The 23,744-nt window shown below is 38.8% G+C and overlaps 1 protein-coding gene across 4 annotated transcripts; it reads right to left on the reverse strand.

Moving 5' to 3' along the window:
* Window positions 1-6,270: 6,270 nt before the first annotated feature.
* CCDC126 (coiled-coil domain containing 126) lies at window positions 6,271-21,744 on the reverse strand. Of its 4 annotated transcripts, none has more exons than XM_014248429.2 (4): window positions 21,675-21,744; window positions 11,176-11,314; window positions 10,147-10,550; window positions 6,271-7,867 (listed from the first exon to the last, which is right to left on the reverse strand). In XM_014248429.2, exons 3-4 carry the CDS (start codon window positions 10,382-10,384, stop codon window positions 7,686-7,688), a joined length of 420 nt encoding a protein of 139 aa, XP_014103904.1. In that variant the 5' UTR covers window positions 10,385-10,550; window positions 11,176-11,314; window positions 21,675-21,744; the 3' UTR covers window positions 6,271-7,685. The 4 variants fall into 4 exon arrangements, with proteins under 4 accessions (XP_014103904.1, XP_014103906.1, XP_087922271.1 ...); XM_014248431.2 differs by having other exon boundaries at window positions 11,176-11,309; window positions 21,675-21,708; XM_088066145.1 differs by lacking the exon at window positions 21,675-21,744 and adding an exon at window positions 21,283-21,609 and having other exon boundaries at window positions 11,176-11,309.
* Between the last annotated feature and the right edge of the window lie 2,000 nt (window positions 21,745-23,744).

Raw genomic sequence — 23,744 nt, forward strand, 5'->3', positions numbered from 1 at the left:
CTCAGATCTTGAGGGGCTCGATATCAGGGACAGGACACGTGTGGTGTGCGCACGCTGTGGGAAGGCAGTCACTCCCTGTGCCCCTTGGGATGGACACGCTCCCAGCAGCAGTGCCAGGGCACCGCCACACACACACACCCACAAGTGCCACCCAGAAGGGCACCCACGGTCTTGGGTGCCACCAGCCACACAGCACAGCACCCAAGACCTTCCAGTGCCTGCTCTGTAGCCACATTGCCCTCTGCTGCTGCTGCTGCTGCTTCGACCACCACTTTTCTGGTGGGTAGGTGAGGGGTATTTTTGGTTGGTCACTGACTCCTCTTCCTTTACAAAATAAAATATATGTTCCATTAGAAAATACCTTTTGCTCATAGTTGAGGACTACAGGAAGCCAACTTTGGGAAACATTTCTAACCAAAAATGGTTCTGAGACTGGCAACCTGCAGGTCCCAAGTCATCTCCATATGCTACAATCAATGTAACCACATTGGAACAATTCCTTCAATGCATTTTTAGTAAATCCACCACAGGCTGCTATTTCTGACACTGCACTATCTGTGTAAATCGACTGCTTCCCCTTGATACAAACAGACTGACCATAAAGTGACCAAATATGTGAAGAAAAAATATAGCACGTTTTCCTTATCAGAGCTTTAGGAAATTGGTATTTAAATTGTGCTCTGCCTGCTGGCATAAGCTGTGAGCCTTCAGACTGTCAAATTGAGATCCAAGAGGGAAGGTTTTTCCCACACCATACAATGATACTTCCCTGGAAATAAAAGATACAGCAATTCAGGAAAATCTCCACATAGTTTTGAACTGGGCAAGTCACCAGCAATGCAGCAGAAGGTGAAGAGGAATGTCAGTACCAAGGCAATGGTTTGCCAAAACATACCCCAGAGAGAGATGAAACAACAGGGACACTCTCAGGTTTCCCAGCAGTATCCAAATAAGATGATAGGGCATATGGTCTGGGCATTTGTCCTGTGGCTATGCCACATGTATAAGAAATTCCAGCAGAGCAAACAGCACTGCAACACTGACACATTCTGTCACACTGAGTTCTGAACACAAACAGGTCACCCTCAAAGGCAGGAAAGAGATGGGAGCAAGTCCTCACTGCCTCACATTTTCAAGTAACCTAGTGGAAGAAAATAAAATCACAGAAAAAAAAGCAGGATTGTATGGGAAAAGTCAGGGAGGAGAAAATTCCTCCTGTGACGAAAACCTCGAAAAAAAAACAAATGGGGGAAAGGGGATCTTGAAACCATGATTAGAAGGTCTGCAGACAGAGAGTTTGAATATACTGAGCAAGACACTGCTCCACAGGAGCTGCACAAAACTGAAGATCTCTCAGATACCTCATCTGTATGCACATTTTGCTGGTGCCAGAGATCCCAGCACTGCCAATAAAGGGGGGAGGTGTGGGGAGGAGGAAGAGCTCTGGCAAGCCTGGTTCACACAGAATGAGCAGATCTCCTGTGTCATGGGTTGATGTGCCTCATCTATGCAAGATCTTTGTTAAAAATAGTCCCCTGAAATACAAGTTTGGGTCTAGAGAGAAGAGCCAGGTTTCTTAATAGGGGTACAAACGTTAGTCTGTATGTCACTCGTGTCAGTGTTTATGCATGAACAGCCAGTGAGAACTTATTGAGAGTAGGAAATCAAGTCATTTTTTTGTGAGGCATCTGTCCTATGAACTACTTCCCATTAAAAAAAATCATGATTTTTTTTCCTTGCATTTAACTACAGCAAGTGTTTTGCAATACAGAGTGTCCAGTCTATTAGCACCCAGGGCTAATAAGACCCCTCCACCTCAAGATCTGCTTGGATCCAAATCTGGATCAATAGACTTACTTGGGAACATATATAAAAAGATACTTTGTAACTCAGAAATTGAGTTCTTATCTAATAAAGGTATCTCAAGCACTCCCTTTTTACTGTCATAGCATGAGTATTGGAACACATTTTGAATTTAGAAAACCCATTCCTGTCTCTTATCCCTTCTAGGAGATTGCCAATAAACATCCAAAATAAAATTCATTAACGACTGCTCAAAACAATTTTTTGGTTTTAGTAAACTACCAAATAATTTTGAATAGCGGGGAAGAAAAAAAAGAAGGCTTTCTGCTACCGTAAAGAAACTATGACACAAGGTAAGTAAAAGGAACAGGAATCCAGATGGCATGTTTTACTTCCTCTAGTTGTGATGTAGCATACGGATACTGCTGGCCCAAGATCTCTGAACACATCAAAGTGGGTTGAACATATGGACACATACTTACAGTACAGCTCTTTGAGACCTAAGGTGCTGCCTACACATCAAAGGCAACAGCTTAATGCTTCACAGGGTGTTGACAGTCTCCCTCAACACCCTCTGTTAACAATAAAATGTGTGACCCTTTAAATTTTTTAAAACCCTTACAAGTTTGACAAGTGCTTAAAATTATTCTTAGTGAAACATCTATAAATCGAGGATAGCCACTTCCCTAATGCAAAAACAATTAATTTAGGAAAAACCTGGTTTTATATTTTAGACCTCAAGCCAACCTTTTGAAGCAGTAGTCAGTCATTGTATTTCTATGGATCTGGTCAATGACTATCCGATTAGCTCTTCTGAAAATGAGAAGAATTTAAGTGGCATAAAGCATAACAGAAGCAGTTTCTGCCAAATTGTTTCCTCCCTCCACATGTGTTACCAATATCCCGATACACTTAAATGCAAGTACCGTTTTATAAACTTCTAACCATGACCACGTACTATGCTACAATAAAAATTACTTTGTGTATTATTAAACCTAGTTTACAGCAATTAAAAATGTTAACATGTTTTTCTTCAGTTTTGCTATCAGAGAATCAGAACCCAATTAGACACCAACTGACAAAGTAAGTTGATGAATGCCACAGGGACTATGGAAGCTCATGTGCAAGCAAGGATCAATTAATAATGAAAGGTTTTTGCTGGAGGTACTGACAAACACAGTTGGGAAACTTGTAGTAATTAAGATCACTCAGAGATAATTCAGCAGCACATGACACCACTGGTGCTTAAGAGATGTGATTCCATTAATGTATGTTGTTGAGTAGAGGCAATAGCAGTTGTTGGTTGTTGTAAAGTTGTTTATTGCATGAATACATCAGTCTCGAAGGTGAAGAGTTCGGAGTATTAAAAGTCTGTGCTAAAAGCTTTCTGGCATAGAGTCCCAATGTTCCAAACAGCAGCAGCTTCTTTTTCCCTTCTTTCTTCATGTGGGTTTTTTTCACCCCAATACAGGGAGATTTTATTCATAAATCATCCAATCAGCTAAAAACACGATTCTAACACATTCTTCCTACACCAATCTGAGTTTAATTCTAATGTGTGAAAGTAGCACCAGTTGTTACCCAAAATCTATGTATATAGTTTTATCTGTTTATGCAAATAGTTCTACCTGTTCTATCTAGAAATGCAAGCAATGTTCTACTATGTTTTTGTTATGTCTGGAGCTAAGTTGGTTTTGTAAAAGGTAACACTACTAAACTTTAAACTAGGCTTTAGGGCTTTTTACTAGCTAACAGTCTCTTAAGGCACTTAAGATATATTTCTACTTACTTAAAACTAAAACTTACACTCCTACTTCATGTCTGTGGCTTGATATATTTCAGTTTCTCTAAGGCTCCAATTCAATCCCTGCATTCCTTTCTCTCTCTGAGGGACTCAGAGAGGCTTCTATTTCAGGCATTCCAACAGTAAGTAATGTTAATTTTTTTTTAATTTGGCTTCATTTTAATAACCTAAAGGATATTTTCAAATGCCTATGTATGTCATTCCTTCTTTCTTCAAACTGAAATCAGTGAAATACCCATTCAGTACCAGTCTTTTCCACATGAAAAACAGCAGAAGTCTAATTCACTTTTTTGGCTGCTACAAAGGAAAGTCCCCCATTGCACACTTACCTTTGAAGATGGCATGCTATCAGATACACTAAACTGAACCCCAAAGACAGCAGACTCCTTGTTTTGTAAAGTACAAAATTATGAAAGAGCACAATCATTATGTAAGGAGGGTCATATTTGGATTGTTAATTGACATTATAGATCACCTTTCAAAATACATCTATTTTACATAAGAATGTTTTAGACATTCAGCTCATTCCATTAGTCAGTGTATTTTTAGGAATTAAAAGGTTTTCAAGAAAACGTAATAAACGGGGATGTTTAATTTTATGCAATCGTTTCTCTAAATAACTTCTTGATAGAGGTTCCCAATTTTACTCTGCTTCTGCATTCCCATAAACAAAGGCTGTGACACCTCAGAACATGTACCTGTACAGGAGGTGCTTGGTTGCTAAAGCAACTTGCACACATCACAAACATGACATGGTTTGGAAACCTCTGCATTAGCAAATGCTTTTAATTAGAATTCAAATCTATCTAGTGAGCTTCTTAAAATGACTGTGTTATTGAAAACCCAGGATTTAGAAATTGCTTGGGGAAAGCAGACAGCTGTGAAATATGTGATGCATAATACTGGGTGCCAATATTATATTGCAATATTATGCAACATCAGACAACTGATGTTTCACCACACTAAGCACATGAACCTGTACATCCTGGGCTATGTTTCTGTATTTTTAAAATTATTTCATTTAAAATGTATCAGTAAACTTCTGTGACCTTAACAGTGTATAGGCTGCTTGTTAAGAGCTGTCTCAGAGTGTTTCAGAGGAGTGTCTGTCCATCTGTCCATCCATTTATCCCAAAAGTTCTTTAATGTGGAACCACTCAGCACTTCTATTTCACATACCATTGTGAGAAAATGCTTCAATATCTTCATTACGTTAAGATTACTATGCAGAGATTCCAAACTATTTATTTAGATGAGAAAAGCAACCAAAAGGATGAGAGAAAAAAAGACAGTTTCCCCAAGTTTTTGCCTGCCAGGTATTTAGTTGTAGAACTCAAGGGCTTGTACTGAGACTGCTGCTGTTTCTTTCTATTTAGACAGCAATCAATATATACTCTTCTCTTTCTATTTTCCTTCATTAGAACTTTTGTTTGGAAGTGGATCTTGAACATTTTTTTGCTACCTACATTAAGCAATCAATCAGTGGCACAGAAGTACTGTCAATTACCTAGTGAAATCAGCTGTTAAACACTCATGAGGCAAATTACAGCTGAGAAAATTAATGTCCCCTAATTTACCAAAAGATTTCAAGAACGAAACCAAAACACACCTCCATCCCCCAAATCAGCAGTTTTTTATATAACAGAGGTTATATGTCCTCCTGCCTACCAAAGAACAGAAGGAGAAGAAAGAAAAGGAAGTAATACCTCAAACCCCAACCAGTCTAAGAACCAACCATAAGGAGATTCCATATACACAAAACTCATTTGAGGTCACTTTGGGGGGCTTCATGATGTCATCTGAAATGAGAATACAGTTACATCATAAAAACTGCAGCGCAGCAGAAATACTACTTAAATATTCCTCAGAAAGAAAGAATATGCTTGGCAATACAATCAAATCCTGTGATACTGTCAAGCGTTTTGGACCTGGGCTAAGTTGCAGGCTTTCTCTTGCTTTTCTTCACAAGCCCTTGGGTTCTTTACACAACCTCCTACCTTTGTAGGGCTGCCACACCTCTCACATGTCCTATATGGGAGGCTGCAGGCTAGAACATGCAAATGTTTTCCTACTACTGTTGTTAATAGGGAAGTCAGCTGAGACCCTCCCTTGATCCCTCCTTTACCCTTTTTTACCTTAGTCTGCACACCTTAAGTTTAGTTTTGCCACTCAGAAAAGAACTGTGTGTTCATAGCACAAAGGTTTTGGTTTGTAACAATCAAGTATCTAGGAAATAAACCAGATGGATATAAAAATCTGTCTGTCTATCTATCTATCTGTCTGTCTATCTTTCTATCTTCCACATTGTCAATCTGCAGGTTCAAAAGAAGTTCTGCATGTATCTTCTTTACTCTTAGGTTAAACAGTGAAGTCTCCACCATTAAATATCTAAATCAGTTCTTTTATTTTCATTTATTTTCTCCCCTCACCTCTCACCTGAGGAAAGTTTCAGGGCATTAGAATTTCAAGAGCAGAAGAACTCAGTGACTAAGAAGGAAGAATAACAGAAAGAGTACTACTAAAACTCAGAGATGTACAATTTTCCAATCCAGAAACTGATAGAGCACGTGTAGCAAGAATGACAAGACCATTTAATTACAAAAAAACCCAAGAAAACCAAAAACCAACCAACCAACCAAAAAAAACCCAGGAACATTTACAAGTGCAATTAAAAATTTATTTTTCTCTTTCTGCATTGAAGTGAGTACATGTTTACACACAATGTGACAAAAAAAAATCATCTGGATACTAAAGAAGTACTAACTAAGATTGCAATTGTATTTTCCTTTATAACCATCAAGATTATCAGCAGGGAAACAGAAGAAAGGAAAAAAATCACATAACTTTGCCTGGTATATCACCCAGCGCCTCTGGTTTTACTCATCCCCAAAAGTTCACTTACAGGACACTTTTGGCAAAAGTCCCTGAACATTCTGTGCCCCTCAAACATTCAGTACAGTTTAAAAAACAGGTTCAGTGGCACTTCAATATGATTTCAGTAACATTTGAGATACAGTGCACCCACACTGCATGCAATTCACTTTGCTGTAAGGCTGACTTAGACATAAGGCAAACATTACCTTAGCTCTCAAATATGCCATGATTAGATACCCTTAGTACATATACTTCTGTTAAATGCAGAGATGCCTTGATTCCCTTCATTGCTTTTCTTCTGATCAAGAAAGCAATTCAGGGAGATGGTGTGCTTTTCCAAACACAAACTGCAAGGCATTAAAATGTTAATAACAAACAGCAATGAATAAAAATAAACCGTATTCACATATCCAAAACTTATTTCCATCACTTAAATAATTTTATCTGCAATTACAAAATACATATACTTAAATATCTTTTTAAGAAATAATCATCTAAGATATCACAGATGATGATTTGCTTCTGATAATCTAACTGCCCCATCTCTGGCATAAAGATAAACCTGGACAGTGTTACTACCTAGAATGTTTTCCTATTATAATAAATTTTCTTAAATATACAGTAAATTCTCTTTAACTATTCTGACAGATAGTGCAAATAAAGACATTCTTTGGGTCACAATTTTAAAATATTATCACCATTGCTATCCTCAATTTAATATCGTTTTAGTAAATAAGTAAGAAAATATTTTAAGTGTACACATCTTCTAGCATCTGTTTAGCAACACATTTTCCTCAGTCACCTTGGCCTAATGCAGATCACAAAAAATGAATAAGCTACAATACTGCTCACCTATCCAAAAGATATGTTATAGTCATACTTAAATAAATATATTTAGAAACCTACCTATAAGTTTCCTGTTGCTTTCCACGTATTGTAATTATCCAATGACCTACTACATCAATTCATATCAAAATATCTTTAGAGACAACAAAGATCACTTCAGAAGCACTGCTCAAAGGCAATGAAATAATGCTTTGAGAACCTAAGCACATGTTAGGCCTACATAGATCCAAGCACATTGTAGAATACAATAGTTTACGCTTGTTTTAGAGTCAACTACTGCTTTGCCCTAACCAGAGACAAAAAGCTTATCTTAAATATTATCCATCAATGATGTAGCAACACAAAGTGGCCCTGTTTGCTATCTAATGTTGTTTGCTGGCTTTACACGTTTATTTGAAGTCACTGGCACCTGATGGTTAGTTCCATTAGTGTTATTTGTTGCTGAGCCATTCACAACGATGTAATCAACCTTGTTTTCCAATTTCACCAGGCGTTGCAAGATGTCATCCAGAAGAACAGCAATTGTTCTCTTAAGATCAGCTGAAGATAATGGAAAAAACAAATTACAGCCTGTTATTTACTCTGTGTGGAAAAGAACTGCCACTTCAATGTATTCACACATCTTAAAACTTGCTATCCTCCCTTAACACACTTTTTGGAAAGGAGTGCAGATTGGTCTAGAAGTACAGAATGAAACAGCTGCTTGATTTTTCTTTAATAACATTTCTTTGTTATTTTAGGGAAGGGAGATAGCACCATAACAGGGAACTGTGAAGGCAGTCAATTAAATATTAGAGTGTGAGACCAAAACCACTAGTTGGAACATTACAAGTGGCTATTCAAAGGTATTATTTCAAATTTCATCCAGACAACAGCATCAAAATACTTAGCTATGTCATGTTTTAGCCTCGGATGCAAGAGATTATATCTAAATACTTTCCAGCATAAAAAAAGGTAGTTAATGGCTTTCCCCTAAATGACAGTTCTAGCCCATAGAAAAGCTGTTATTAGAAGGTACCTTATTGGTTCTTTTGTAAGCTATAAAGCAAGGGTAAAAAAAAAAATCTATCTACATCTTCATTGAATGAAAAATAAGAGGAAAGATGGTAAAAAAATTACCATGTTCTGGAAAAAAAAACAGTAACATCTTTCAACAAAAAACGATTCACACTGTTGCCAATCACCATCTTATTTCAGATTTGAAAAGCATTAACAAAGTTACCAGGTTTTTCAAGCTGTTAGATTCCCCCTACACATGAAGACATCTACAAACTCTGTCTCTACCACTGCACTCTAATCTGTTCTGAACAAAGCAGAAAGACTGGGGAGAAGAATTACAGGCATCAAAGTGAAAAAATAGGAGTAAAACAGGTAAAATTAAAAATTAGTAGCAAATTAAATTTCAAACAAAGAAGTACCTCTCTCTAAAATTAACTAGTTTTTTTTAGTAAGTAATGTTAACTTCGAAAAAATAAAAAAAAAAAAAATGCTTAACAATTCAAGTCAGAGCAGGGTCTGCTGTCAATAACAGAGGGTGGGACGTACTCTGTAGTATCATTTTGTGCTCAACAGTCTGAGGGAGGGAATTGTCAAGTTTTAATTCTAATGATCAGCAGGCAGATCAAGAGATGATTTATATTAAACTTCGGACAAAACTGCAGAAGACAAGTCTCATTTGGAAATACACTGTAAGATTTATAGAGAGGAGAAAGCTGCAGTACACAAGGATTTTTTGGGTTTTTTTAAATGACAGAGAAACTTAATTTATAAATAAATTATAAATAAATAAATAATATAAATATATATAAATAATATAAATATAAATAAATAAATAAAGGAAGTCCTTGATGACAAAAAAGAAAAAGGTAGGAGGAGAAAACGGGGAAGAAAAGAGAAGGCAGTCTCCTACTGTCATAAAAATTAATTTTGAGAATGAAAGGATTAAAGTTTTTAACACTTTTTGCTGTCCTACTCCTCCTGGGTTGCTCCTTCACATCTTAGTCAACTCATCACAGACTTGCTTCCTCCTTCCTTAGCAGCAGCAAAAAGACTTCAGGCACGTTTTTGCTACTTGCACTCTCACCAAATGCCTATAAAGGGCATCCTATAACAGGCAGATCCATTAAGGAAATCTTAAGGGGATCAAAGTTCATTACTACACATCTTTTGAGATACTATTTTTTAAAATAAACATTTTTAATTATCTTTTCAGTATTTCAGAAGACAGTAAACACTGGCAACCTATTCATCAAGTCAGGTACATATTCGCAAGACAGGCAAATCAGAGATATGATGCACCAAGCATTACAGCTCGCAAGACAAGGGACCTTATCTCTTATGGCTGCTTCTAAAACAAGGGGAGATTCTGCCAAATTCCTAATTGCTTTGCAGTCTCCAGACTGCAAACTCAATATGTTGGTTTGTCGTTGCTTTTTTAAGAAGAAGAAAATTGAAGAAATAAAAGCAAGAAGTTAGCAATGAGGTACTAGAAGAATCAGGAATGTTGACGTGACTTAATATAAAACTTTGTCCCTGTGTCAAGCACATGCTTATTCCTCAATAGCTGAAGATTCAAAGGAGGACAAATGTGCTGTTACTTCTGTAAGTAACTGTATTCATGTACTTGAAGAGATCTGAAGCTTGATATTGCAACTCATCTTAATCTTCAACTTCTTAGAATAAACTAAAATCAAATCAATTTATACAGAGGTTTGTTTTTTTTCTGCTGAAGAGCATATACTACTTAAAAAAAAAAAATTAACTTTAGTTTTCAGAAAAAGGATATATTCAAGTAACAAGTATGGCTTTCTTCCTCTTACCATATCCTGACATAGAGGCTCCACCACCACCATTCATTAGGTTTTTATTTTCTTCTGCCAGTGCTTTGACATATCTTTTACTGAGATCTAATATCTGTCCACGCAACTCAGCACTACTTTGGCGTCTTGGATACTGAAATGTGTAGCGTAGCAACATCAAACCCCAAATGATTCCAAAGACTAGTAAAAACATACTCAGTTTCTGGGACATATTCTTCCTTGAAAATGTTAGAAACATTTCTGATGAAGGCCACAGACACGTCCTAATTTCAAGAAAAGTAACTGAATTTTGCTTTGTCAAATTATATTACATATTAAACAAAAATAATATTTTTATGAAGTGAAAAATCTTCTGGCTGGATCATCTTGAGTATATCTTCTCATGTTTTAGCTGGTCTTGATTCCTGAAATTTGTAAAGTACCACTTGGTTATTCAAAACTGCTAGTTATTGAGATTAAGAACAAATATCAGTTTCCAAATACATTATTGCATCATCTAGAAAACAAGTTTTGTTATCTGCTTAGAGGTTCAGTTATATTTCCTTGTCACCTGTTATTTACAGGGTTTCTTCTTCCTATTTTTACCGATTTTTATTCTCCAAAAATCAGAACTTCTGTGCTTCCACAAAGCACCTTAAGTATTTTAAATACTTGAATTTAAACTGACATTAAACACATATGCATTTGAAAGAAAATGCAGTGCCTAGAAGAGACCTGTATAACGTTTCTGTACAACACTGTGATGAGTTATTCACATACATCTACACTTAAGTTCTTGTAAAATTATTTACTTTTCATTCTTAATTTTAAAGTACAGTGCAAGTGTGAACAGACAACACATGGAATGATGTTTCTTGGTTGGTTAGCTAGCTCAAAGCTAGCTAGCAAGCTAGTTTCCTCTCCTGGCTCTGTATACCATTAAGGTTTTTTATTTGTTTTGGTGTCTTACTATTGAATAAAGAGATACAACCAAAATAAATTGGCACATTGCACTTCACCATTTTACTCCAACTTTAAGAAATGTCTTACCATAGTACCCAATTCTGATCCTTCAACAGGATTAAGGCTTCAGGAGGAAAGAAAATGGTAGGAAAGCTTCAGCAGTTAAATAACAAATGTTCAGACAGTTTGAAGCAGTTTGAGCCACACATCTTCAGGGATCTCTGTACTGGGAAAAAAAGAAAGATATAAACAAAAAGTGAAGATATCTTCATTTACCTGTGGAGTAGTTGCAGCTGAAGGCTTCAAGCTACATGCTTTTAAAACATTTTCAAACCTACCTTCAAGCACTTGTTATGGGAGACCATGGAATTACTCTCCATTTTATTATGAATGCATGCATTTGAATGCCCAATATCACTTCAACATACTTTTAAAAGAAAGTTTGGTAAGACTCTCACTCAGCATCTCTTCTTGTGTTATAAGACAGTGACAACAGACATTCCAGATTCATCATATATGTACATGCACATATATTTACATAGGCATCATTCTCTTACTAATTGTTAACTGTCAAACAGATCCCACATTTTTAGACTCTTTCCATGTGTATACCTCATATTTCTCATTTTTCATCAATCTCTGACACTACTCCAATTATTCAATATTTTCTGAAAAGAGAATTTCAATTATTTAACATCATCCAGATAAAGCTACTCATTTTATACAATAGTTACATTTATCCTCACTATTCCCAGTTCTTCCCCACATACCAACTCACACAAGCATTTTTTAGACTGAAATTACACAAGCAATAGAGTTCCTCACTAGACTTTCTGTATTGGCACTTACACCTTGGGTTTGTATCAGAACACTGAGACCGAGTTTCTCGTGCTGCTGAGCTCTCATCTAAATCTAACTCTGCCTCCATGGCATTTTTCATCCCCTCCACTGGCCAGTTCCGTCGGCCTTATGCCAACACCCCGCTGTCTGCTGCCAACACAAGAGGCATGGCCAGCAGGGCGCCGAGCCCTGCTTGTCACTTACCCTTCACCTTCACTCTTCAGATAATCCCCTCAACAGGCAAGCCAGCATGCCTGATTCAAGTGGCAAATGTTTTAAGTGCTGTAAAAGCAACATGCATATCTAAATTATTCTGAAAATTATTAACCCAAGGCAGGGGCGACATTAGGACTCGGACACCAAAGCTGCCGTAAAGTAACAACCAGTTGAGTGTCTAATGCCCTATGGCAGCCACTGCCAGTACACAAACCCTTACTGCTGGCTGCACTAATGCAAGTGGCAATCCCAAGTCACTGAGTGAGGAACAGCTCACCCTGCACTGGGGGGTATGGCCCTGCACAAGGACAGACAGACAGCATGCAGTAATTTCAACTCCCACTGTAAATGCAGTCGGATGTACTTTGTTCAAGGAATGTGCTTATCCCCCAAAAAACTGTTTTAAGATATTAATTTGTCTTAAGTACATAAAATAAGAGGGAAAACAGTAAAAACTTACACTCCACAGCACGAATATCTGTGTGGTTTAAGATTTCCTGAAACAGATCTTCCCCAAACATGCACTAACAAAAACCTCTTCTTCCTAGCTCTGTGCCAAATCCATGGCTCTGAACTCAGACTTTAAATCATAAACTGTACACACATCAATATGCATCTACATAATCTCTGAACAGTATCAAATATGATGTAAAACATTATGAGATCCAGGAGAAGAGTATTCATGTGATGGCTCAGAAGACCAAACAGTATCTCTCAAGAAGAGACCATAAATTTCAAACCCCATTCCCACAAGTCTCTACTTCTTCTATTAAAAAAAAAAAGACTGAAAAGAACAGATAGCTCTTACAAAACTTAAATTTAGTTCAGCTCTCCATAGAGCTCCAGCCATACCTCATCCTGAAGCATTTAGACAGTATCACTACAGTCATTTGGAATAGAAGTAACTCTGCCATCACACTGTAAATAAGACCACAAGCCAGGATAAGGGGTCTAGCCAAGTGGAAGAGATTGAATAAACTGCCAGACAGCAGCAGGAATTGCAGAATGGGCCATCACCATGTATATCTGATTCACAGGGCACATGCTGACTACTGGAACTAATGGAAATCAAGGACTTAACCTGCTGGGAAATTGCATAACACCCACATACTGACACGAGGCAAAGGAATTGGGAGCAAGGTATACCAAAATGAAGGCAACTATTCGTACTTGTCACTTTTCCTACAAACTTTTAAAGGCCATTCCCTCTTCATGAATTCCAGCATAATCTCAAAGGTCTGGAGATTTGATCTCTTCTTTCCCCCTGAATTGCATGCACTCCTAGTGACTCATATGACACACCCTGCAAGACCCTTGGGGCTTAAAAAAAGAAAAAAAAAAGGAAGCTTATACCCACATAATTTGGAAGTAGGGAAAAAAAGAGTCCCAGAGCAGCAAGCATACATGTTAGGAAGGAAGTAGCACAGTAAAATGGATGGATTGGAATATTCTTGTACCTCTCATTGCCCTGAGGGGTCAGCAGTTCTCTACAAGAACATTATCATTTCAACAAAACTTGGACTCAGAACGGACCTTTGTTTTCAGTAATTTAGAGGTAGTATCCCATAAGATAACAGCACATATTAAAGAAGGTACACTGCCTCTCATGATCTTTATTCTCCCTCATTCTCTCAAAGCACACAATATGCTGAGCTGGAAATCGTCCCTGAGCAGGAAAAAAAAGAAGCTGAGACTTCCTTCTTCACAGATTTATCCTGGATAGAAATGCTAGCATACCACTCTCCCAAATGCAGCTGAGGGACTTCTGTGGCAAAGGCAAAGCAGTGCAGAGAGCAACAGGAAAAAACAATGTGTCACAGCTACACCTTGCTGCAATTCCTACCATCTCCAAACATGGAGACTGAGACAAGCAAGACAACTGTGAAGATGAAAGAGTACAACCAGAACAAAATTTGAAAATCTGAGGAGGGAAAGAAAAGAAACAAAACCCCAAGCCAGCAAACCCAAAACAAAACAAAATATTCCACAAAACAAACCCAAATCAAACAAAACTCCTGAGTAGACTTCAGACAAAATGGCAATCCAAGAATCCATGAAAAAGAGAATGTCTTCCAGATAACCCTTTCAATAAGCAGCCTAAAGTAACCAATTCAAGTGCCAGTTTTCCGAAGTATTTTAAATCAGCGTAGTACTTTAAATCAGCATGCATATTTAAATTATTGTAAAAGTTACAAGCCAGGAACAACATAAGAACTTGGAGCAACAACCAATTCCTGAATGAAGATCTGACACTAGGTTTGCCTTCCACAGACATATAAAGAGCTTGGTTTTCTTCACTGTTGCCACTGCTGATTGTCAAAAAGTACTGCCAAAACCTACCAATGCGGCTACAACTTTATCCAGTGGTACCACAACACTGACAACCATCTGGCAAGAAAAACAATGAACTAAGGCACTCATCCACTCCAAAACAAAATAATGTCTCTATCCTGTATTTCAGAATCAGTCATATATAAATTATATTATTGACTGCATGAAACAAAAGGAGCAAAGGCAAAAGAGCTACAGAAAATGCATTATATGTTCCATAACAAAGGAAAGTTAACTTACTTAAGTAATATCAGACTTCAGTTTGAATACTGACCCTTCTCCATGGAAACTAGCCCATACTTACAAAACATCCTTCTTGAATTTTTTTGCAGTCTTCCTCAGATTCTGCTTTACCCATTCCCAGAAAAACCAAGAGATTGTATTAACATACAACACAAAAATTAAATTGTTTATAATGCAAAGGAATGCCTTACACGTGCTCTGAAACAACCTCAGGTTATCAGAAAAACAAGGCATACCTAAATCCTTAAAAGCTTAATGCACTTTACAGCACTGCCACTTCTGCCAGTCAATCAGCTCATGAAAGACCAGCACATATTAATCATAATTTTTCTAGCCTGCCCAAGAGACTCCAGCCTTCCTAAACCACTAGAAATGGTTGTAGGGCTAATTTAAACCTGTCCTGTAGAGATGATTTGTGTACCTTCTAGTTTTGAAAAATGTACAGGATAGATGACAGCAATTATTTGTAAGAGAAAAAGAAAGCAGCAGGTCCATAAGGTATTTTTGGTAGCTATTAATAAGCAGTTTGCAGATGCAAAGCATACAGGAAACCAAAGCCTGAGAGAAACCCATTTCATTCAAAGATCAAAAATATTTCTAAGAATAAAGCCAAGAAAAATGCAGTGAAAAGAATATTGTTAACATACAGTCCAATAAAGCCACCTATTTGGTCACATGTTTTGAAAGACAGAATCTCAAATATTAAGGCAGTAGTGCCTCAGTGATGTTCTGAAGACCTACACAGGTCTCTAACAAACTCATTTATGATCAAGAACAACATGACACCATGCATTCAAGAGCAGGTCTGGCTTTGCAACCAGATATTAACTGCATAAAAAGAAGTGATTTATCAAGACAGAGCTTAAAAAAGAAGAGCCATATACAGTCACAGAAGCGTGCTTCCAATTAAAGGGGAAGTGGAAAAAAATCTTGTAATAGAACAGCCAGCAGACAGAAATCAGGACAGTACAAATAAAAGCTGACATTAATAATTGCTATAAAATAATTGTACAGTACAAAATTGGAATTTATTACCATCTCAGTGGGAGCACAAAAATATTATTAAATTATTAACAATTTAAAATTACCATACTAAAATTACATCTGTACAAGAAATTACTATTAAATTCATGGCAACAAACATCCCTCAGTACAGAGAGGGTACTGTATCAGTAAACAAGAAACTGTCTTTGAAAATGCAGAGTGATACTTCATTGCAATAGCCAACAAACATTCCAGGAAGACAAGAATCACTGGGCATTACAGAACACCAGGAAAAAAATTTCCACAGTAGCATCAAGCTCCATTCTATTACTTTCCCTTTTTTTGCATCTATTTGCAGAGTGCACCCTCTGGCCCATTTACCTCTGTGGCCTCCAAAGAATTTTGTTTCCTAATTTTTCTACAGAAAACTCTGAGCATCATTCAGCTCACTATTCAATCGTGTTGACCATTCTGAAAGCAGACAGGGTGGTTCTATGTTATTTGGAAAACCCTCAGTCCTTTCTGCGAAACAATGAAAATGGGGAGTCTAAAAAATGACTGACACATATCAAAACAGCAGAGAACATATTCATTATCCAATTAATTTTAGAAGACTGAGACAATAAAATAAGCTAGAAGCCCAGAAGCTCACATGCTGAGACTTTTTGGAATGCCAAAAATTATGTTTGTGTTTGGGTAATTTGCAGTCTTAGATGGCTGTTGGTTTGGCTGTAGGTGAAAAATCTGCATGAGGTGCAGCTGACCAACAGGTGCCCAAAGAAGTGAAGGGTTTACACAGAGCCCTGATTAAAACTGGTGCATAAGGAAGACCCACATTCCTCATATTTTTATGAGTACACAAGCTCCTGAGAAGATGCCAATGAAACTACTGTCCTAGCATCTATAACTATACTAACATCTATAACTAACATCCATACTGGTGACTGCTGCAGACCAACACTGTACTTTGGCTCCCAGGTTCATTAATCAGGCTCACTCAGACAGCTGTACAGCGCCATGAAAGAGCAGGATATTCCACTCAGAACCAACCATTAACAGCAATGCCAGTTCCCATACACATTCAGCTGCCTTTTGATAAGATTTACTCTTAGCACCTCAAGTATTCCTACTACTGCTGCTGTAAAATCTGGTCAACAGAAAAGCATCACAGCATAGAGGGAAAAGAGGATAGTCTACTGACAAAACCTCAGCAATGCCTGACAAAACAGAGCCCACCAAAATGTGCTGATGAAACTCAAGGGTCTTTCCAGACTGCATCACAGATAAGTACAGACTGTTTATATTAACAGCTGCTAGACTCAAGTGAAAATAACAGTACTATAAAACATGCTGCTATCTTAAGAACAGGTAAGAAAGTATACTTCTGGACAAAAAAAGGGCTACACTATGACTACAAAGGCTGCTGGGCTGCAGCAGTTCTGGGTTTTAGCAGTTCTGTACCACTTTCAGAGCATGCTGCCAAAGGAGTCTGCTTCTGTGTCTTTTCCAGGACATCTATCTTTATACCTTCTCCTACAGCATGTGTTCCTTCATTCCCTGATTCTACATGCCCAAGACCTGCAATTACCTTGGCACACTGAAAAAAAAATCTTTTTGCCTTATTGCTAGCTGCCTTTTGGGGAACACCTTCAATGGATATTCCAAGTGAAAGAAACATGAGGTTTAAGGGAATAGCAAAAAGGTGTAACTACCAAAAATACCTATTCTTCTACAAAGAAAGAAGAAAATCTTATGCATTCCCAACAGTTCCTGTCAGCCAAAGGATATATGGCCAACAAAATTCACAGCTCATCAAGCAGACACAGTGTTGCTGCTGACGAGCTGCTGGGACTACCTCAGACATATCTTAAACCAGGAACGGTTTTACCTCCTACAGGCTTCTAAGAACAGCACCAATTTGTCTTGTGGATGAACTTCGAGTTGAGAGCACAAACATACTGCTTTAGACTTGAAAACCCACACAGCAAGCTTACAGTGGCTCTGGTATAAAATTATCTGAGAGCCCAAACACTAGACTACCTTTTGTCAGTACTAAAGAAATATTGAAGAGCTGTTTCTATTTAAATGTGTGCATTCCTATTTTAATCATTTTTATTTTACACTTTCTACCAATAATTATTTTAATTTTGCATTGTGTCTAAGAAGCCTCTTCAAGTACCGAAGAGTATCTATTTTTTTTCCAAAACCTTCCCCTTTATTTTGCCTACTAGTGCCAGTGAATGCTTTTAAAATAAACCAACCATTTCAAAACAGAAATTCTTTGTTCCCTGCCTATGGGCAGTCAGCCAAGATTCAATAGTTTGAGAGGGGAAATGGCTTGGCAAGGCTTGTGAAGAAAATTAAAGCAAGCAGATATCAATTAGGACAGTATATCAATAACGACAGTATGTTACACCTGCTGAACCTCCCCTCCTCCCACTAGGTCCATCTGGGCCCCAAAACATTTCTACATCTATCTCTGTATCAGATTCTTAAAAATAATAATAGTGAAGAAATATTAAAAAAAAAATAAAAAATCTCAGCTTCATTTTTCCTGGGATACTTTTCTCTCTTCATGCTTTATTGCCACCAATCAGGTCACTGTAGTATCCTTGCTCCTTGATAAGTCACTTATGACTGAGCACAAGGCACTTTCTTGGCTTCTCATTTCCCAGTAACACTGCCACAATTTATTAATTGCAGGCTATGACAAGTACCCCCATAGTACTCCCTTGGGAAATTTCACAGCTGTCTTTGTATCACTCTTTCCAAAGCCCCTGAGACTCCAAAACTTCCTCCTGAGATGATAATGTTTAGCTAATTTTGACTAGTTTTACAGAGAGCCAAGCCTACGGCATGATGCACGTAAGTTACTGTTATGAGAGGGACTTTCACTTAACATTTTAAAGAGACCTTAAAGGAAGGCAGGTGTTTAAAGAGAATTAAGAGGGGAGGGCACAGATAACTAACAGAGTGACAGCTGCAGTGGGGGAGAAATTGCCACACATGTATACACAGTGCACCACACAAGCACTGTTCCTGTAGAACGGCAAAAAAAAAAAAAGGACTTGTTCCACTGGGGAGAGAGGAAGAATTTAACTTGTCTGGTTTTCTTTCAAGAAACCTGTACAATTCAATCTGAGTATGAATTTGTCCAACAAAATTATGTTTCTGTGGCAAAACTGCAATACAGATGAGGCTTTGTATTCATGCTCCTTCCCGGTAGGCTAACCCAAGTGAAGATTTGAGAAAAGTAACACTGGAGGAAATATTAAAGACAAGTGATCTTTTTCTACATCTTTTCTTCTACAGTCTTATTTCTAGATTGACTTGTCAGCTCAATGTAGCATAATAATGGATTATGACAGACACTAGTTAACTGTAACACCCCAGTGGTGTGCACTGCAAAATACTTTATTCTTAACATTGAGGAAAAGGCACCCAGAAATTTAACTGGATTATTTATATCACGGTAGCCTCCTGTTTCTTTAGTATTACTGAAGAAACCAATTTCGTTAGAATAAGTTTTACCTTCCCTTGTCTAGGCCACTACTTCAGGCCCTATTTTACATGGGCAAAGTACCCATTCAGTTCTGAGAAATCCAAAATTAATCTCCTAAATTACATAGGCAAATGCTAATATACCTATTTTTTTGTAAAGTTTTTTTGAAAATCATAGAAGAAAATGTAAGAGGCTGTTATTAATAATGCTCAATTGAGAAAACCCAGCTCATAAAATGATACAAATTATCAATCACAGGCAAAAGAGGTAGTTAAAAAACACAAAACACAAATAGCATATAAAATATATTTTAGCAGTAAACTTGTACCAGGAAAAACAGATTCATCTCAGCAATTTTTGACAGCTACTCAAAAATGGCTATTTTTGACACTTACTAGTCTTCAGATACATTGACTACACAGCTGACAATTTTAGCTGACAGCATGCATTTATCCTACTTACAGTTTAGGCAAGATGCAAGAACTAGTCCCCTTTACTATTCTCAGAAAACGTACAAGTGATCATGAACTCCAGGGGAAATATCTTACTTTTAGCAGCTAAATGACATCCAATCCCCAAGATACATCACAATCTGTGATTAGCTGATACCAATGCCTCCTTCAAGGAGGTAACAGCCAAAAGGAGTCTCTAAAAGCAGATACTACAAAAGCTTTAAAAAGAAAAAGGGAAACGGGAGGGGGAGGGAGGAAAGGAAGTACCTTTATTTCCAACTGTAAAAAACTTCAGGAAACAGACCAAAGGAATTCCAGCATAATTACTTAATTCTCTGGAGCTCTCAGGTACCTATTAAATTTACATGTTTACATTTATATTACATGTGCATATACACATGTGCATAAAGTCAAAAGAGGAACAAAGATAACAATAAATTTCTCTATTTGATCTAAAACTGCAACCACACTGCTTGAGACACTACCAGAAGATGCTACTCACAATCTAATATATCTTCATATTGTCTCCTTTCTCTGATATTCTCATGACAGTAAAACAGCAATTCATTACATTTGCTCCAAAATTAACACTACATTACAGTTAGGACAAATCACATGCACACTAGGATGTACATCATGTTCATATTCTGAAAGTTCTCTTAAAATAAAAGAGGTTGCAATTCCTACAAAGATCGCTTTTCACAATGAAAAACACATTTGTCCGGCCCAGGTTGCACTGAGGGGGCAAAACAGTAACCAAAAATAACTAGTTAACCCAATCTGAACTGTTCTAAGAAAACCCCACATCATGTCACAGCATAGAACAAAAATTTTCTCTGCTTGTTTTGTGGCACACAAACACAGAAATTACACTCCACTTTCGCTGTCAGTATGTTTTAGATGACAAGAGACATAAAAGAGAATTTACAGGATACTACCATGTTAGGTTAGGGAACTTAAGAGAGAGTTTATTAATAATGAATGATGAACAAAGCTACCAAAATAAGGTAGAGATAATAGTACGTTATATATATTCACCAAAATAAAATTAATCTAAGGTAAGTGCAGTCAAAACATCATCAGATGTTACAGATAAAAGCCATTTTATTGTATTGTAAGAAGGAAATGTTATTCTGCAACACTTGCTGTCAGGAAATTCCATACATTATAATCTCCTAAAACTGAATGTTTCAAATCTTGCAGACATCATTCAGTATTACTTTTTCCTATTTCTTCAATAGTACTAAAGAGACCAATTTCAGTGAAATTAAACCCGTTTGTTTCGGGTTTTTTTATGCAGACCTGTTAGTGCCGGAAGATCACTTAATCTGACATTGTTAGGGATCCTGCCTATTTGCCTGAATATGAATTTATTTTTTTTCCTTCCTGTAAGTTCCATCACATCACTGTAATTATGCTGCGCCTATTTGGAAGTTATATCCTTACAGCAGAAGGCATCGATCTTGCAGAGTCACTGCAGGCACAGCTTAAGACTGGAAGACCACCGCTAGAGGTGAAGGAAACCAGAACACCCTCGTTTGCTCCAGCGCTTCCTCGCCACCCAAGGACACTGCATCACAGCCCTGGGACACAGATCGCGGCCGCAGGAAGCCCAGCACAACTCACCGCGCCTCGGCGGGGCCCGCAGTGACAGCGCCGCAGCCGCCTCGACAGCCGCGCAGGTACGGGGACCAGCCGGCAAGGAAGCCCGAAGGAAGACGAGCCTGTCCCGCAACTCCCGAAGGAGGGGCGGACCAACGCGGCCGCTCAGGCGCGGTGCGGACCCGCGTGTGCGGGAGAGCCGCAGCCGCCCTGCGCCATCCCGGTCCCGCCCGAGCGTGCGCCACCCCCAGCCGTTCCCCCGTGAAAACACGGCACGGACGGACGAGCGGGTGGATGGACGGATGGACGGGCCTCCCCCCACGCTCCCGCCGCCCCGGCCGAGGGCGCGGCTCTGAGGCTCTGCCGGGGCGGGGGCGCCCCCCGCGCAGCGCCCCCCGCCGGCCGCCCCGCGCTACCTGCGCTCGCTGCCGCCTCCGCCGCCGCCTCCTCCCTGCCCGCGCCCGCGCGCCGCTTCCGCCCGCGCCGCGCACCCGAAGCCCCGCCCCCGCCGCAGCGCGCGCCCCCCGCCCGGCCGGCGCCGCGAGCGCCCCCCAGCGGCGGGAGGGAGTTGCGGCAGCGGCGTGAGGGGACGGGCGCCGCGCCCCGCGTCTCTGCGAGGAATTCGACCTCGTCTGTGCTCTGGGCAGCGGGACGGGACTGGGCATGTTTAGTCCAGAAAAGACTGAGACGAGGGTCTCATCGGTGCATTTAAATATCTCAAAGGCGAGTGCCAAGAGGATTGTGCCAGACTTTTTGGTGGTGCCCCGAGACGGGATGGCGAGCGAAGGCCGTGAACTAAAACACAAGAAGTTCCACCTCAACATGAGGAAGAAATTCTTCGTGTTGAGGATGGCAGAGCACTGGAACAGGCTGCCCAGGGAGGTCATGGGGTCTCCCCCTCTGGAGACATTCAAAACCCAGTTGGACTCGTTCCTGTGTCACCTGCTCAAGGTGACCCTGCCTTGGCTGGGGGTTGGACTAGGGGATCTCCAGAGGTCCCTTCAAACCAACCCTAACAATTCTCTGATTGTTTGTAGATGAGGTGTTATTAACCTTCCTCCCCGCCCCGCACCCGTGATGATTGCCTAAATAAAATTCATAGTGAATGCAGCACTGTGCTAGAGAGGCACCCCAGGCTCTTCCTGCAAGGCGCTGTTTGAAGGAAGTAAGTTAGTATCAGTTAAGGAAAGGTGAACATAAGGGCAAAGTAAAGAACACGTTCAACAGCTGCGGACTTGATAGCATTCAGAAGTACCTGTTGGTCACCTTATCTCAATCCCTTCAGCATGTGTCTCCCTTCCAGCACACATCAGAGGCCATCTGGCTTCTCCCTGCTTTTCAACCTTCATATTCTGCACAGGTCAGATGCAGGACAAATCGTCATTTAAGTGCTATGCTGTTCTACAAAAAGGAATATTGATACATCAGAGTGGTTAATGACCCAGACCTAAGTATACAGACAAAACTGTTGGCAGGTGCTAGATGATGAATCTGAGATGTGTGGTAAAAAACTTCATGACAAAATAGTATCAAGCACCATGTTTCTCTTCAGTGACATATGAAAATCAAACCATAAAAGGATTTATATAGTCCTTATATTTGTGGGTAACAATATTCTTGGTATAATTTCAAGGGCAGATAAAAGCCTAGGACTGCAGGTATGTTGCAGTGTTCTGTATTATTTGTCAAAAAAAACCAAACAAATAATCAAAAACCAGAATTAGATTGTTGCTGCAACATTATTTCATTCCTCTCCTGCCAATCATCTGTAGACCTTTCAAATTTAATTTGCACAGCTATTGCTCTGTCCTTTTCAAATATGTACTATGAATTTCCTCTCCTAATATATTTAAACTGCTTAGTGGTAATGGCTAGAGAACAGCACACTAATCAATATGCTCTGTGATTAGCATAGCTTCTACCTCCTCACTTAACCAGTTAATCCTATAATCTGTATATGCAGATAAGAATACATTCAACTTTGTACTTGCCTTACTGCCACTACTATTTTTCCCTCTTCCTGATCCTTTACCAGTGGTTTATACCCTTTCATTTTAGGGAATGGACCTGATATGGGCCTATCTTTCCCCCAGAAATACATTTTTTCCCAAAATTTTTGAATACTCTTACTTACTACTGCATTAAAGCTAACACTGTATTAAACTACTGTATTAATATTTCTTGAGAAACCTCTATAAGGCATGCTTGAAAACATGTACTTATGTCATGTTAGTGTATCCTTTAGGCCATGTCTAGATGTTTTCTGTGTTAAAATCATCTTCCATTTAGGAGAGACACTCCCAAAGACCCAGATAAACCTTGTAGTCTTAGTAATTAACTAGTGTAAACTGAAATATAATAAAATAATTATTGTCTTTATGGTCCAGGAAACTACAGTGAAGTCATCGCGGAGAACAATGAAGGCAGGTAAGTTATGGAAAAAATGGTGAAGGCAGCTTGTAGTTTCCAGTTCAAAATGTAAAATT

This window comes from Pseudopodoces humilis, chromosome 1 (genome assembly GCF_049639895.1).
Source record: "Pseudopodoces humilis isolate 2021_Gansu_Grassland_sample_001 chromosome 1, ASM4963989v1, whole genome shotgun sequence".
NCBI classification, from domain to species: Eukaryota; Metazoa; Chordata; class Aves; order Passeriformes; family Paridae; genus Pseudopodoces; species Pseudopodoces humilis.

Excerpts from the sequence above, each read along its gene's own strand:
- CCDC126 (XM_014248429.2), bottom strand. The coding sequence starts at position 10,384 with ATGTTTCTAACATTTTCAAGGAAGAATATGTCCCAGAAACTGAGTATG. Across the intron at positions 7,868-10,146 it reads AGCCTCTATGTCAGGATATG|CTGATCTTAAGAGAACAATT; the intron begins GTAAGAGGAAGA and ends CATTATCTTCAG.